The sequence below is a fragment of the Piliocolobus tephrosceles genome, chromosome 6 (genome assembly GCF_002776525.5).
Source record: "Piliocolobus tephrosceles isolate RC106 chromosome 6, ASM277652v3, whole genome shotgun sequence".
Classification (NCBI taxonomy): domain Eukaryota; kingdom Metazoa; phylum Chordata; class Mammalia; order Primates; family Cercopithecidae; genus Piliocolobus; species Piliocolobus tephrosceles.
This window is the reverse complement of record NC_045439.1, coordinates 18,062,969-18,079,843: the sequence shown is the minus strand read 5'-3', so window position 1 is coordinate 18,079,843 and position 16,875 is coordinate 18,062,969. Positions and strand designations below refer to the sequence as shown.

Genomic DNA, 16,875 nt, shown 5'->3' with positions numbered 1-16,875 from the left:
TTGGGTATTTGTCCCCACCCAAATGTCACATTGAAATGTAACTCCTAGTGTTGGGATTGGCCCCTATTGGGAGGTGATTGGATCATGTCTGTGGATTTCTCATGAATGGTTTAGCACCACCCCCTTGATGCTGTCCTTATGATAGTGAGTGGGTTCTTGCAAGATCTGGTTGTTTAAAAGTGTATGCCCCTACTGCCTTCCCCTCTCATTCTTGCCATATGAAATGCACATTCCCTCTTTGCCTTCCGCCACGAGCAGAAGCTTCATGTGGCCTCCCCTGAAGCAGATGCTGGCATTATGCTGCCTGTACAGCCTGCAGAATAATGAGCCAATTAAACCTCTTTCCTTATAAATTACCCAGTCTTGGGTATTTCTAATAGCAATTCAAGAACAGCCTAACACACTAGGTCTAGGTATACCAAATTCCTTTAGCTTTTGCTTGTCAGGAAAGACTTTATTTCTTATTTGTTTTGGAAGCTTAGTTTGTCAGAATATAAAATTTGGGGCTGGCATTTTTTTTTCTTTAAGAAGGTTAAAAATAGGTCACCAAATTATTCTGGCTTGTAACATTTCTGCTGAGTCCATTGTTAGCCTGTTATTGGTGTTCCTTTTTCTCTAGCTGTCTTTAAGATTTTTTTTTTTCACGTTAACCTTAGAAAGTCTGGTGACTCTGTGTCTTGGGGATGGTCATTTTGTATAGTATTTCACAAGGGTTCTCTGAATTTCTTGAATTTGTATGTTGACATCTCTAATGAGATTGGGGAAATTTTCATGGATTATATCCTCTAATATGTTTTCCAAGTTGCTTATTCTCTCCTCTCTCAGGCATGTCAGTGAGTCATAGGTTTGGTCTGTATTTTTCAGAGGCTTTCTTCATTTTTTAAATTCTTTTTTTTTAAATTTCTGAGTGAGTTGATTCAAAGGACTGGTCTTCACACTCTGAAATTCTTTCATCAGCTTGGTCTAGTCTGTTAATAAGGCTTTCAATTGTAGTGTGAAATTTCTATAGTGAATTTTTCAATTCCAGAAATTCATTTTGGTTCTTTCTTAATATGGCTGTGTTGTCTTTCATTTCTTGGATCATTTTTCTTGCTTCCTTGGATTGGATTTCAATTTTCTTTTGGATCTTGTTGAGCTTCCTTACCATCTAGATTCTGAAATTATGTCTGTTGTTTCAGACATTTCAATCTGGGTAGGATTCACTGCCGGAGAACCAGTGTGATCTTTTGGAGGTAAGGAAACACTCTTGACTTTTGACTTTTTGAATTGCTGGAGTTCTTGGGCTAATACCTTCTCATCTGAGGGGGCTGGTATTTCTTTCTTTTCTTTCTTTTTATTGAATTCACTGTCATTTGGTTAGGGCTTTTTGTTTCTATATTCTTTTTTTTTCCCTTGAGAGTTTGACTGTGATGTATGTAGTGTGTAGTTGATGGGCTTCATTTCTGGGTGATTTCAGAAAGCTAAGGCTCTGTATGGGTTCCTTAGTTTCCTGCATTGGGTTTCACAGGCATTGTGTGTTGAAGAAATTTATCTTTGTTTGGTGTTGTAATTCAGGCTGTGATCCAGTAGATGGTACTTAAAAGTAAGGACCAACACATAGTCTCTCAGCCATGTACCTGTTTGCATTTCAGTGTGTAAGCAGCAGTGTTCTGGAGAGGGAAGATGGGCAGTAAAAGATGACTCCCTCACCAGGTCTGTTCTCAGGCCTTGGTGGAGCCCCTACAATTACTGGAGCCATACCTGCATTTCATTAGCCCCAGCGGGGGCTTTGGTGAGCTGCACTCCCCCCTCACTTAGGGGCAGTTCAAGCTGAAGGTTAGGTCACCAGGGGACCCACAACTTTCTGCACACTCATTGGTCCTCTGAGTTTGGCAGAGTCAGAGCGTGTTTTGGGATTTGTCTGTTGTGGTTTTGTGATGGAGTGGGTCAAAGGTGGGGGATCCCCAGGCATAGCAGTGGTACCACAGATATGCAGCTTGTGTGGCACACACAGCTTGAGCTTTTTAGCCCAGCAGTTGGCTGTGGGGCCTGCCTAGCTCATGGTCCCTTGACCTGGTGGGTCTCTTTCCAGCATTCCAGCATCTGCCCCAGGAGCAAGCCTGACCAGCTAGGCTTGTCCCAAGACTTCTGCACCCAGATCATTGGGCTGTTCCAGTTGTTCTCTACCATAGGACTCCCTGAGGAAGAGGCTGTAGCTGGCTAACAGACCACACCCTTGCCAGATCCATCTTCTGGAGTGGGGGATGCCCAACTCCCATGCCATCACATGATGAACCTGCGCCATGTTTTTCTCAGTGTTCTAAGCATGAGGGCTCCAGCTCTGCTCAAGCTCAGGTCACAGATCTCAGCTTTATACCCCTGGGTGGTGTAGTTGAATCCTGGGGAATTGGGACTGGGCCAGCCCATGATTTTGTTCTCTAGCCCCTCAGGGTGAAGCAACAGCTGTGCAGGGGAGCTAAACTGTTCCCAGACCACCAGTAAAACAATCACTTAGGGCAGTGAAGGCTGTGCTATGGGCACCCTGTTGTGGCAGCAACCAGGCAGTGGTCGTGGGAAGGGCTAGTAAGCAGTGGGGGCATGTAGTTCAGATGGACCCAGTCTCCCAGGAAAGGCAACCTTTGCTTTCTCTTGGTCTGGCAGACAGCAGGAGCTATAGTCACTCAGAGCAAAATAGAGGGCCTTGGTGGATGGGTGCCTATGGTCGCATTTTGTCACAACTGCACTGTGCGTCAGGAATCCTGGGCTCCGTTCGGGTTCGAGCACTGCCTCTGCTGATCTCCAGACAGTTCCCCCTCCAATTCAGATGACTATGGGGGTCGTGGGATCTCTTGTAGCTAGGATCCCAGAGTTCCTTTACTTACCCCTTCCTTAGAACCAGGAGCTAGTTCTGGCTCTCAGCGACTGTGTGCAGGTTTCCCAGCTTCCTCCCTCTTCACTGTGATCTCTATGTCAACTCTCTATCAATTTGTAGCATTTCCTTTCAAAAGTTCTGTTCAGTGGGATGGTTTACTCAATATTTTAGTTCATCTTGGTGGGAGAGGCATTTCCCAGCTGCATCTATACAACCATATTAGTTGTATCCTACTTTGTTTCTCTACAGATCTGCCTTTTCTGAACATTTCACATAAATGGAATTATTTATATGGCCTTTTGCATTAGTCTTTTCATTTTGCATAATGGTTTTCAGAGATTTGTCCATGTTGTAGCCTGTATCAGTACTTCATTTCTTTTCATTGCAAAATAGAATTGTTACATGAATAATGCCATATTTTGTCTGTTAATCAATTGATGAACATTTGTATTGCTTGTATTTTTCTGGCCATTATGAATAGTGCTGTTACACACATCCGTATACAAGTCTTTTGTGTGTACATGTTTTCATTTCTCTTGGGCATATACCTGGGAGTGGAATTGCTGGATCATATTATAATATTATGTTTAACTTTTTAAGAAACTGTCAAACTTTTCTAAAGTGCCTGTACCAATTTGCATTCTACCTCCAATATATTAGGGTTTCAGTTTCTGTATATCCTTGCTAACACTTATTATTGACCCTCTTTAACTATAGCTATTATAGTGAGATTGAAGTGGTATCTCGTTGTGGTTTTAATTTGTATTTCTTTCATAACTAATGATGTAGAGCATTTTCTTTTGTGTGCATATGGGCCATTTATATATCTTTGGTGAAATACCTATTTAAATCTTTTGCGTATTTTTAAATTGGGTTTTCTTATTATTATTGATTTGTAAGTTATTTTTGTATTCTAAATACAAGTTCTTTATTAGATACATGATTTGAAAATATATTTTCCCCATATGTGACTTGCTTATACATGATTTGAAAATATATTTTCCCCATATGTGACTTGCTTTTTTCTCACGTGTGGCTTTTGAAAAAGTGTAAACGTTTTTAATTTTTTTTCTTTTGAGACAGAATCTCACTCTTCTCACCCAGGCTGGAGTGTAGTGGCTCGATCTCAGCTCACTGAAACCTCCACCTCCTGGATTCAAGCAATTCTCCTGCCTCAGCCTCCTAAGTAGCTGGAACTGGAGGCGCACACTATCATGTCCGGCTAATTTTTGTATTTTTTTTCTTTTTTCAGTAGAGAGGAGGTTTTACCGTGTTGGCCAGGTTGGTTTTGAACTCCTGACCTCAAGTGATCTGCCCACCTCAGCCTCCCAAAGTGCTGGGATTACAGGCATGAGCCACTGGGCCCCGCCAGCATTTTTAATTTTGATTGTCTAATTTAAGAATTTTATAGTTTCAGCTCTTAAATTAGGAATGTGATTCTTTGGAGTTGATTTTTATAGATGGTGTGAGAAAGTTTTACTTATAAATGTATAGGTAGATTTGACAATACAAAAGAACATTTTTTTTAATGTTAGTGTCTGAGGACTCTTTTCTTTTTTTACTCACCTATTTTACCTATGAGTAAGATAACAGATCCAACTGAGAAGGTATTTAATTCACTCCACAAGCATTATCATTTGCTATAATTTAGCTAATACATTCATTAAGCAAGTATTCGAGGATAGAATAGCCTTAAAGTAATATTTCAGTCATTTTAAATGACAAATAGACCTATTTACTTTAACATGCTTATAATCTTGTTTAACAATTATAACTAAAGCTATATGTACATATAAATTACCTTAGTTTTTTAAGCTTGTAGACATTTTTATAAATTCTGATTCAAATTAAAGTGATTTTAGACTTGATACTATCTTGTCCACTAAGTTGGAATCCATTCCAATAGATTTTTAATTTTGTATGAAAAGACAAGTCGTTTTACTGATAGTCAACCTTCTACTTAATTCTGAAATTTGGCTAGCTTTCATTTCATTATTTTTAATCTTTATATAATGATTAGTCTTTGATAACTAGTCGGTGCCTGACATAAAACACACTAAAGTGTGAAAGCACTTTTTTGTTTGTATTTCCAAATGAATAGCAGTTAAGAGAAATAGAAGTCAGTTGCCCTGATCACACTAATGTTTTTAAAATGTAATGCCACCTTTTGAAGTCATAGAAATTTAATACTTTAATGGAATATGATGGTATTAATAATATTTCATTTGGAGAATAAGTCTGTAGACTAGTACAAACTTATGTATTTGGTGATTACATAGTCACAAATAACATGGTTAAGCATTTGTAATGTTCATATCTTTGTGAATAACTGCTAAGAATTGCTTTCTTATGCCCTTAGGCTTGGCCAGTTTGTCATACCTTGTTGGCATTCTTTTTTTTTTTTCTCTTTTGGTAACTACACAAATCTCACTATGTTGTTTGTGTTATTTAAATAGTTAATCCGTTTAGAATTTCTATAAATTAAATGTGTTAGTTAATATCTAGAGGCACATGTGAAATAAATAATTTTTAAAATGTGTAACTCTTTATATAGGAAAGTATATGGATTTTTATTTGCATATCATAACATTTTAACAAGAAAAATGTTCCATTTATTACTCGAACAAGACCAAAAAAAATTTTTCTATTTTGTTCCATATTTTGAAAGATTCGTTTTCCCTTTTAGATGCAGACCAACAACGAAGAGAGAAACTCAAAAAGGAATTAGCACGATGTGAAAGAGAGTTCAAATTAACTAAAACTGCAATGCAAGCCAATTCTAAAAATAATTCCAAGTCACTTTTTAACACCTTACAAAAGGTAAGATAGTATTTTTATTTTTTCAAAGCAAATGTTTCTATGGTACTTCATTAGTGGTACAATCTGACTTTGTTTACTATAGTTTAGGGTCAGCAAATTTTTCCTGTGAAGATCCAGATAGTTAATATTTTAAAAGGCTTTTCAGGCCATACAGTTTCTGTCACAACTACTCTGCCATTGGAAGGCGGACATAGACAGTACATAAATGGGCATAACTGTGTTCTGCTGAAACTTTATTAACTGAAGACACTGGGTCAGATTTGGCCTGAAGGTTATAGTTTGCAGACTCCAGTTATAGGTTTTTTGTGATACCTTCAAACATCTGGTTAAATAAGTTCTATTCCTAGTTTGTGAAGTTTTTTTTTCCCCTTTTTGCTGAATGGATATTAATTTTATGAGATGCTTTTTTGCATCTCTTGGAATGATGATATTATGATATAATTTTTCTCTTTTTAATCTGTGGTTTTTTTGTTTTGTTTTGTTTGTTTGTTTGTTTTCTGATACAGTCTCATTCTCTTGCCCAGGCTGGAGTGCAGTGGCATAATCTTGGCTCACTACAACCTCCACTTCCTGGGTTGAAACAATTCTCCTGCCTCAGCCTCCCGAGTAGCTGGGATTACAGGCACCCACCACGACTTCCAGCTAATGTTTTTATTTTTAGTAGAGATAGGGTCTCACCATGTTGGCCAGGTTGGTCTCAAACTCCTGACCTCCAGTGATTCACCCACCTTGGCCTCCCAAAAAGTGCTGGGATTACAAGCATGAGGCACTGTCCTGAGCCTCTTTTAATCTGTTAGTGTAATGAATTACAACAATTGACTTCAATGTTAAACCAACTTTGCATTCCTGTTGTAAACAGAACTTAGTCATGGTACATTACCTTTTTTATTCATTGCTAGATTTGGTTACTAACATTTTGTTTAGAAATTTGGCATCTATCCATTATTGATACTGGCCTGTCATTTTCATTTTTTCTACTCCTTGTGTCTGGTTATGCTAACCTCGTAAAATATACTGGGCACTGTTTCTTCTTTCTGTACTCTAGACTAGCTTGTGTACATTTGGGTTTATTTGTTCCTTAAATTCCATGGAACTCAACATTAAAATTGTCTGGGCCTAAAGTGTTTTTTTAATGAGAAAATTTTTGACTACTGATTCATTTTTTAGGTCATTATAGAATGAATTCAGTGTTAGATTTATGTAGGAAGTTGTTCATTTTATGTAAATTTTTGGCAGAGAATTGTTCATACTATTCTCTTAATCTCTCCTGAATATGTATTATTTCCCCTTGTTATTCCTAAGGTAGTTTATTTGTACCTTCATTCTTCTTCGTCATTCTTATCAGAGATTGAGTCAATTTTTTTAAAGGACAATTTTTTGTTGTGTTAATCTTTTCTATTGTATTTGTTTTCTGTTTTGTTAATATCTGCCTTTTTCTTTATTTCCCTCTTTGACTTTCTCTGGGTTTATTTTGCTGTACTATCTCTAATTTTATTTAAGTTACTAATTCTCAGCCTTACTTCTTTGCTAGTGTAAGCGTTTTTTTTTTTTTTTATTATACTTTAAGTTCTAGGGTACATGTGCATAATGTGCAGGTTTGTTACATATGTATACTTGTGCCATGTTGGTGTGCTGCACCCATCAACTCGTCAGCACCCATCAACTCGTCATTTACATCAGTTTTAACTCCCAATGCAATCCCTCCCCCCACCCGCCCATAATAGGCCCCGGTGTGTGATGTTCCCCTTCCCGAGTCCAAGTGATCTCACTGTTCGGTTCCCACCTGTGAGTGAGAACATGCGGTGTTTGGTTTTCTGTTCTTGTGATAGTTTGCTAAGAATGATGGTTTCCAGCTGCATCCACGTCCCTACAAAGGACACAGACTCATCCTTTTTTATGGCTGCATAGTATTCCATGGTGTATATGTGCCACATTTTCTTAATCCAGTCTGTCACTGATGGACATTTGGGTTGATTCCAAGTCTTTGCTATTGTGAATAGTGCCGCAATAAACATACGTGTGCATGTGTCTTTATAGCAACATGATTTATAATCCTTTGGGTATACACCCAGTAATGGCATGGCTGGGTCATATGGTACTTCTAGTTCTAGATCCTTAAGGAATCGCCATATTGTTTTCCATAATGGTTGAACTAGTTTACAATCCCACCAACAGTGTAAAAATGTTCCTATTTCTCCACATCCTCTCCAGCACCTGTTGTTTCCTGACTTTTTAATGATTGCCATTCTAACTGGTGTGAGATGGTATCTCATTGTGGTTTTGATTTGCATTTCTCTGATGGCCAGTGATGATGAGCATTTTTTCATGTGTCTGTTGGCTGTATGCATGTCTTCTTTTGAGAAATGTCTGTTCATATCCTTTGCCCACTTTTTGATGGGGTTGTTTGTTTTTTTTCTTGTGAATTTGTTTGAGTTCTTTGTAGGTTCTGGATATTAGTCCCTTGTCAGATGAGTAGATTGCAAAAATTTTCTCCCATTCTGTAGGTTGCCTGTTCACTCTGATGGTAGTTTCTTTTGCTGTGCAGAAGCTCTTTAGTTTAATTAGATCCCATTTGTCAATTTTGGCTTTTGTTGCCATTGCTTTTGATGTTTTAGATATGAAGTCCTTGCCCATGCCTATGTCCTGAATGGTATTACCTAGATTTTCTTCTAGGGTTTTTATGGTATTAGGTCTAACATTTAAGTCTCTAATCCATCTTGAATTAATTTTCGTATAAGGAGTAAGGAAAGGATCCAGTTTCAGCTTTCTACTTATGGCTAGCCAATTTTCCCAGCACCATTTATTAAATAGGGAATCCTTTCCCTGTTTCTTATTTTTCTCAGGTTTGTCAAAGATCAGATGGCTGTAAATGTGTGGTATTATTTCTGAGGACTCTGTTCTGTTCCATTGGTCTATATCTCTGTTTTGGTACCAGTACCATGCTGTTTTGATTACTGTAGCCTTGTAGTATAGTTTGAGGTCAGGTAGCGTGATGCCTCCAGCTTTGTTCTTTTGACTTAGGATTGTCTTGGCAATGTAGGCTCTTTTTTGGTTCCATACGAACTTTAAAGCAGTTTTTCCCAATTCTGTGAAGAAACTCATTGGTAGCTTGATGGGGATGGCATTGAATCTATAAATTACCTTGGGCAATATGGCCATTTTCATGATATTGATTCTTCCTATCCATGAGCATGGTATGTTCTTCCATTTGTTTGTGTCCTCTTTGATTTCACTGAGCAGTGGTTTGTAGTTCTCCTTGAAGAGGTCCTTTACATCCCTTGTAAGTTGGATTCCTAGGTATTTTATTCTCTTTGAAGCAATTGTGAATGGAAGTTCATTCATGATTTGGCTGTTTCTTTGTCTGTTACTGGTGTATAAGAATGCTTGTGATTTTTACACATTAATTTTGTATCCTGAGACTTTGCTGAAGTTGCTTATCAGCTTAAGGAGATTTTGGGGTGAGATGACTGTCTCTCAGACCATAGTGCAATCAGACTAGAACTCAGGACTAAGAAGCTCAATTAAACCGCTCAACTACATGGAAACTGAACAACCTGCTCCCGAATGACTACTGGGTACATAACGAAATGAAGGCAGAAATAAAGATGTTCTTTGAAACCAATGAGAACAAAGATACAACATACCAGAATCTCTGGGACACATTTAAAGCAGTGTGTAGAGGGAAATTTATAGCACTAAATGCCCACAAGAGAAAGCTGGAAAGATCTAAAGTTGGCACTCTAACCTCACAATTAAAAGAACTAGAGAAGCAAGAGCAAACACATTCAAAAGCTAGCAGAAGGCAAGAAATAACTAAGATCAGAGCAGAACTGAAGGAGATAGAGACACAAAAAACCCTCCAAAAAATCAGTGAATCTGTCTTATTTCATACTTTGTATTTGACTCAATGTGGTAGACAAAATTCGAAGACGACACCCCCACAGTGACCCACACCTTAAGCAATCCCCTCCTCTTCAGTGCAGGTAGGACCCGTAACTCAGTAGAATATGGCAAAGATGATAGGATGTCACTTCTGTGATTCTGTTATGTGGCAAAAGTGAAGGGATTTTCCCCCTGTTAGATTAAGGTTTTTGTTCCTTAAAAGAGAGTGGGAAAATAAGTCTAGGAAGATTTTCTGCAGTGACTGCTGTTTCTCTCCCCAAGCCACACCAAGGTAGGAAAGGGATTCTCTCTGCTCTTCCCTATATGTTGTTGTAGATGAGGAAAAGCCTGCGAGAAGTACAAACTCCCCAGGCCCTCAGGTCCAGCACAGACCTGAGCACATCACTAGTCCACACTCAGTCTTTAGGAAATTAACAAATATTTATAGCATAATCTTATCAATTTATATGGCATTCCATGGCATCTTTCCCAAGTAAGCAAGTGCTCAGATACTTATCTCTCTCCAGATTTCAGGTTAGTTGTTTGCTCCGTGTCCTCGGTTTTCTCATTAGTTCAAGAAAAATCATTAATGTGCAGATTGTTCAGCTTTTTTCTTCTTGTAATGGTGAGAGCTGTGTTCTTTCCATCTCTGTCTCTCAGCTGAAACAGTAAGTTTGTTTTCTTTTTATGTGTGGTTTCATTTTTTGAACTTTTAAATTTTGAAAACCTTAGCATCTACAAAAAATATACTGTAATAAGCCCATATGTTCCCATCACCTACGCTGTAGCGATCATCAGCTCAGAACCCGTGTTATTTCACCTATATATCCACTCACTCTCCTAGGTTGTTTTGATGCAAACCCCAGACACCATATAATTTTATCCATAAATATTTGAGTATGTATCTAAAAGATAGACTTTTAACACCACAACAATACTATTATGCTTTAAAAAATAATAACAGGCTGGGTGCTGTGGTTGATGTCTGTAATCCCAGCACTTTGGGAGTCCGAGGTGGACGGATCACGAGGTCAGGAGATCGAGACCATTCTGGCCAACATGGTGAAACCCCATCTCTACTAAAATACAAAACAAAAAAAATTAGCCAGGAGTGGGGGTGTGTGCTTATAGTCCCAGCTACTTGGAAGACTGAGGCAAGGGAATCGAACCTAGGAGGCGGAGGTTACCGTGAGCCGAATTTGTACCACTGCACTCCAGCCTGGTGACAGAGTGAGACTCTGTCTCAAAAAAAAAAAAAATTAATTAATAACACTTCTTTAGTAACAAATATCTAATGTTTAGATTTCCCCACTGTTTCCTTTTTGAGTTTGTTAGAATTGGTATTAGAAGGCCAGCAGTCTCCTTCAACTCAGTGCCAGGGTTCAGGAGGTCCCGGAAGTTTCCTTGCAAGTCGTCTAGTTGAGGAGTAGCCATTGAGAGAATCCCAGATTCTCAAGCATGATCTCTTAGAGCTTTGTTTTCTGCCCCAGCACCCATGATGTGGTTTAAAACAAAACTATGGACTATTGGGCAAAAGCCAGACTGACTGCTCTGCTTACCAAATACCAATGCCATAATAATGGGTCTGGATTTTTTTCCTTGAGAAATGCTGGGAGCCATAGACCAGTTTTTAGTTGGGAATTTTTGTCATCATACTGACACTATACAGACTACACTGACAACAGGGAGGACACTTATAAGACAGTTGCAGTAATCGGGGAAGCAGTAATTAAGACATGATTCTAAGACAGCAGAGAGAGCATATGGAATACATTTAAGAGATCATTAGAAAGTAGAATCTCAGCCGGGCACGGTAGTTCACCCCTGTAATCCCAGCACTTTGGGAGGCCGAGGCAGGCGGATCCCGAGGTCAGGAGTTTGAGACCAGCCTGGCCAATATGGTGAAACCCTGTCTCTACTAAAAATACAAAAAGTAACTAGGCGTGGTGGCGTGCACCGTACTCCTAGCTATTCTGGAGGCTGAGGCAGAAGAATTGCTTGAACCCAGGAGGCGGGGTTGCAGTGAGCCAAAATCGTGCCACTGCACTCCAGCCTGGGTGACAGAGCGAGACTCTGTCACAAAAAAAAAAAAAAAAAAGAAAGTAGAATCTCCAGGACTTGGTGACTGAGTGGATGATGTGAAGAGCACATCATTCACAGAAATATAATGGGATGAAGTGCAGGTTTTCTTTAGGGCTGGAGGTAATAAAAGACAGGAGTTTATTGTTTGGCTGTGTTTGACTTGAGGTGCTTTTGGAACATCTAGTATATTTAATAGACACTTGGAAATAAGTATCTGTGTCAGCAAAGAGGTCTGGGCTGAAAATAGATTTGGGAGTCATCGGGGAAGCAGTGAATATGATTGAGAGACACAGGGCTATTATGTAGATAAAAGGACTAGGAATAGAGCTGCTTCCTTTAGAATAAATCTGTTATCTGCTCTGTATTATACTTTGCTATCTGGGAATCTGTTCCTCAATGTTTGACTCACAGGTGTATTTTCATTTTTAGCGATTGTACTTTTTAACTGAAAATTTAAAATTTGTTTCTATTATTCAGCATGAGTATAAATTACTAATTATATTTTGAGATAAGAATGGGGTTTCTTGAAAGTACAAATCATATATTTTAATATATCTTTTTAATGTATTTTATATATTATATTTATAATAAAGTAAAATATAAATACATATTATTTACATATTATATATTTTAATATATTTCCTAAATATTAGATGTTTTCATTTTTCCAATAGCAACTATAACCCTGTAACTTTTTGCCTCCATAAAGTTAATTTATTATTTTATCTATATGTTTATTGACTCCATTTAGAATTCATAGTAACTTGCAGTTTGCCTACATTTTTTATAAGCCCTGATAATAAATATTTTAGATACACTCAGATTGTCTTACAAGCCTTATTTTGGGCAGTATATTTGGATAATTGAATGCGTGTTATGGTTAACAGACACCTGTTATGGTTATAATTTGTGTTCACTGTAAAGGCTGCTATAGTTAAAATACGGGCTTTAACCTCTGATTGTATTAGCCCTTTATATATATTATAAAGGTCATATATCAAAAACCTTTTATGATAATTACCCATATTCTCTTGCCACTTTTCTTCTCTCATACTCTGACTCACATGCTGTCACCCTCAGAACCCTCCTAAGCCCTTCCAGTCTTCACCCTGTAACTCTGAGTCATTCACTACTTAGTCAGTGCTCCCTTACTACTCATTTGCTTCACTGGTGTAGCACTTACTGTGTGCTTTTAAGATTAAGTGAATATGTGGCTGTGATCTATATTTCTGAATAAATCTAGAAAAGAGGCAGGAGCAGTGGCTCACACCTGTGATCCCAACACTTTGAGAGACTGAGACAGACAGATCACTTGAGCCCAGGAGTTTGAGGCCAGCCTGGACAACATGGCAAAACTCCGTCTCTACGAAAAAATACTTCCCCCCGCCGCCGCCAAAAAAAAAAAAAAAAGCCAAGCATGATGGTGCACATCTGTGGACCCAGCTACTCAGGAGGCTGAGGCAGGCAGATTAATTGAACTCAGGAGGTCGTGGCTGCAGTGAGCCATGATCAGACCACTGCACTCCAGTCTGGGCAACAAAGTGAGATTAAAAAAAAAAAAAATCTGGGAAACTTTTTAAAAACAATATAAAATAGTGAAAATCAAGAGTTATGTTTCTTTTATATATAATTTGAAACCTTTTTGCAAACCAATGTTAGATTTTAAAATAATTTATACCCATCCAGTTCTACAATTGAATTGACTCTTCAACTGTTTAAAAATCTGACAATTGGAAAATTATTGTACATTATGTCTTCTGACATCCTTAAAAAAGATTGATTTAGACTGAGTTCTGTATTGTAAAATTCTTGACATGAAAGTATGATGAGTATATAAATTACGTTATGGCTATTACTTTACATAAATCCTGAAATCACAGAAACAGTGCACAACAAACCTCATAAACTAAGAATGACATAACAAAGTGAGTGTTCAGGGTACCACCAGACTCTGCTCCATTGGCACATAACTGATGAACCCTTTTCTGATTTCAGAACTTCTTTACAGTGATCTGCTATTCATGTTTTGGGATTCTGCCAGTGTGTTAACATATATTCTGCACAAATATCTTTATCCCAGTTTTCTGATATTCATAACTAAGGAAACAAGATGCAGATTGGTGCAGTGGATTTTATACTGTAGTCTACTGGTTTCCAAGGAAAGAAAAAATAGGATACAAGGTAGAAATTATAAGATACAAAAATGAGAAAAATTTCATGCTTCCAATAAGTTCAGAAGCAATTTTTCCATCCCATTTCAGAGAGATAGCTTAACATATGCTCTACCCTTTAGAAAGACTTTCTTTGGTGTTTCATTTTGTTTATTAAATAACCATTACTGATAAAATTTCTTTACAGGCAATCATAATGCCTTATGCATTTCTTTCTCCTTCCTCTGATCTCAGTTTGTGCTATTCTTCTAAGTGTAAATAATTCCCGTGCTTATTAATTAATTGCACTATAGGATATTTTTAGACTGTACTTAGAAATTTCTTCTTTGGGAGCTAAACTCTTCTGGTACATAAGCTGTAGTGTGAGTATCATTTAGGACTATTTACAAAAACTAACATCTTGAAGTCATTTACCAAATAGTACCCTAGTGACTCAACATTTAATGTCGGCATACTTACTTGCTTTGAGTACTTTTGTCTTGTATTTGGAATAAGGTTGTAAAGCAGTTGGAAAGGAAAGGTGATTTGACATATTTTAGGTAGTAGTCACAATGTCCAGTTATCTGCAGTTTTTTGCTTTGATAAATCAGAACTTTAGGTTAGCTGACTTATTTGTTCCCAGAAAAAGAGTTAAAATCAGTTTAAGATTTTTTATGCTGTAAAAAAAATCTAAAATCATATAATTTTCAAATAAGTTTTAAAATAGACAATATGATAAAGTGGCAAAGAACATGGGCTCTGCCTCTGTTCAAATCTGTGAGACTCGGCACCTCAGAGCAGTGTTTTTATCTGTAAAATAGAGTAATAATTGTATTACCACCCAGAAGTTGATGTTAGGATTAAATGAGCTATACAAGAAAATTAACTAGTACAGTACCTTGCACATAGTAAGCACACCATATGTATTAGTAGCAGTGATAGAAGTTCTCATTATTCCTCTTCTATTCAATGTCAAGAGCAGTACCTTGCATACAGGAAGCACTTGGCTTTTTCCTTACTCAGCTTGTCCATCTTCTCCTTGTTGTTCCTTCCAATGAGGTTATAAGACAGATATAACTGGCTAAATCCTAGTGATTTTTACCTCAATTTCTGTAACCTCCTTGTAATTTCCCCTCTACCTAATGAAAGTGCCTCAGAGTTTTGCAAAGGATATACAGATGTGTCCATAAGGGCTGAAGTATAGGCAAAGCTTCTTAGACATTTTCAGTTTATAAAAGAATAAAATATTATCTGTGTTTTTAAACTTTACAGATAACCTGTAGAAATGGTTTTCCTGAAGTTAAGCCAAAAAGAAATGGAGCAAGTCAAAATGCTTCCCTTTTCAAAGTATTACCCCCACCCCAATGAAAAGAAGTTGAGAAATATATATGAAATTTTTGTGGAATAAATATTTATTAATTATATTTAAATTATCAATTACCTAAGCCAGGGCTCCATACATTATGAGGAGAAGTTCCTTTTCGTTTCTTTAAATGCTTGACATCACAGAGGGATGGCTTACACTGTACTCTCCAATAGTGACAAGACAGGACGGTGAGGATGATGCCATTAATAGTGGTGGAGAAGGGCATTGGTGCTCACAATTTGTGTGGAAACTTTCAGATAAAACTGAGATCTCCCAATAGATCTTATATGCAAGTTTAAGATCCCAAAAATAGGTATGTTATTCATCTTTTTTTAATTTCAGAAAGGAAATTTATTGCTCTACTACTTATATTTGGAATTAAATTTTAATCTTAGTTTAAATACTTGACTGGAACTTCAAATAAAATATTAACATCTTCAGGAACATATCAGTTAATTTTGTAAATCCTTGAGGCTATCATTTTTTTAATGTATAATCTCAAAATCCCCAGTTACATGAATTTGTAATGCAGTTGATGACTGTCATGTCAAATGTTCTTAGCCCTTAGGTGAACCACAAATTGAGGATGACATGTTAAAAGAAGAAATGAATGGATTTTCATCCTTTGCAAGGGCACTAAGCCTACATAAACCCGATAAAGTCATCACAAATGGTCCTGAGAAGAACTCCAGTTCCTCCCTGTCCAGTGTGGATTATGCAGCCTCCGGGCCCCGGAAACCGGGCTCTGGAACCCTGTATGGCAGAAGGCCCAGAAGCACATTCCCAAATTCCCACCGGTTTCAGTTAGTCATTTCGAAAGCACCCAGTGGGGATCTTTTGGATAAACATGCTGAACTCTTTTCTAACAAACAATTGCCATTCACTCCCCGCACTTTAAAAACAGAAGCAAAATCTTTCCTGTCACAGTATCGCTATTATACACCTGCCAAAAGAAAAAAGGATTTTACAGATCAACGGATAGAAGCTGAAACCCAAACTGAATTAAGGTATGACACATCAACAACCAATAGTAAATCCTTCAGGAAATTAAATGAAAATTAATGAATTAATATTCCTTGTTTGCTGCTGCCAGCCTTAAGATCTGATAGTGCCCTTTGGATTGGAATGAGATGAATGTGACTTTTCCTTTTCTGTGTGTCACTAGAACTATCAAAGTAATTGCTGAAAAATAGCAAAAAAATATTAAACTGGTCAAGTGCCTTATAAGTATGAATTACATATTTTATTGTTTCAAGCATGGTTCAAGAATTGTGTATGTTTTTAAATATTATACTTTCAGAGAATTCTTAAAATATGTCATCAGACAGCATTGTGTAAATATGCATATTGATTCATGTTAAAAGTGACGAAAATATGGGCTATAGAGGGAAAGAAACTAACCCTTTATCCATCTACCCCTCTGCTCCGTTCCCTACAGATATTCAGGCCAGTCTTCATAGCAACAACTGCCAAGAATAATTTTAAATTGGGATAATTTCTGGAAATTAAGTATAATTTGCCTCAATAATGTTTTCAAATACAATAGTGCCTGGCACAAGGTGAATGTTCAATAAAAGTTTGCCAAATGACTGAAGAAAAAACAAATCTTGTCAAGTTTTGAGATTTAGCAGATTTGTATTATGATTGTTTTTCTAGTATTACATAAACAATTTAACCGGCACTAGGTTTTAGTTGTTTTAGAAAGTGAAAACAATTTAAGATTA

At 37.3% G+C, this 16,875-nt stretch overlaps 1 protein-coding gene across 5 annotated transcripts in view; it reads left to right on the top strand.

The window, feature by feature from the left end:
- The window catches only part of SPATA7 (spermatogenesis associated 7), a 60,183-nt gene that overhangs the window by 31,967 nt on the left and 11,341 nt on the right, over positions 1 to 16,875 (top strand). For 4 of the 5 annotated variants that reach the window (XM_023205390.1, XM_023205391.1, XM_023205392.1 and 1 more), the window contains 2 exons: positions 5,538 to 5,671; positions 15,713 to 16,158. In XM_023205390.1, the coding sequence (XP_023061158.1) occupies positions 5,538 to 5,671; positions 15,713 to 16,158 (580 nt within the window). Of the gene's footprint in view, positions 1 to 1,200; positions 1,233 to 5,537; positions 5,672 to 15,712; positions 16,159 to 16,875 lie in introns of those variants that run through there. The other variant, XM_023205394.1, reaches the window with a different exon arrangement.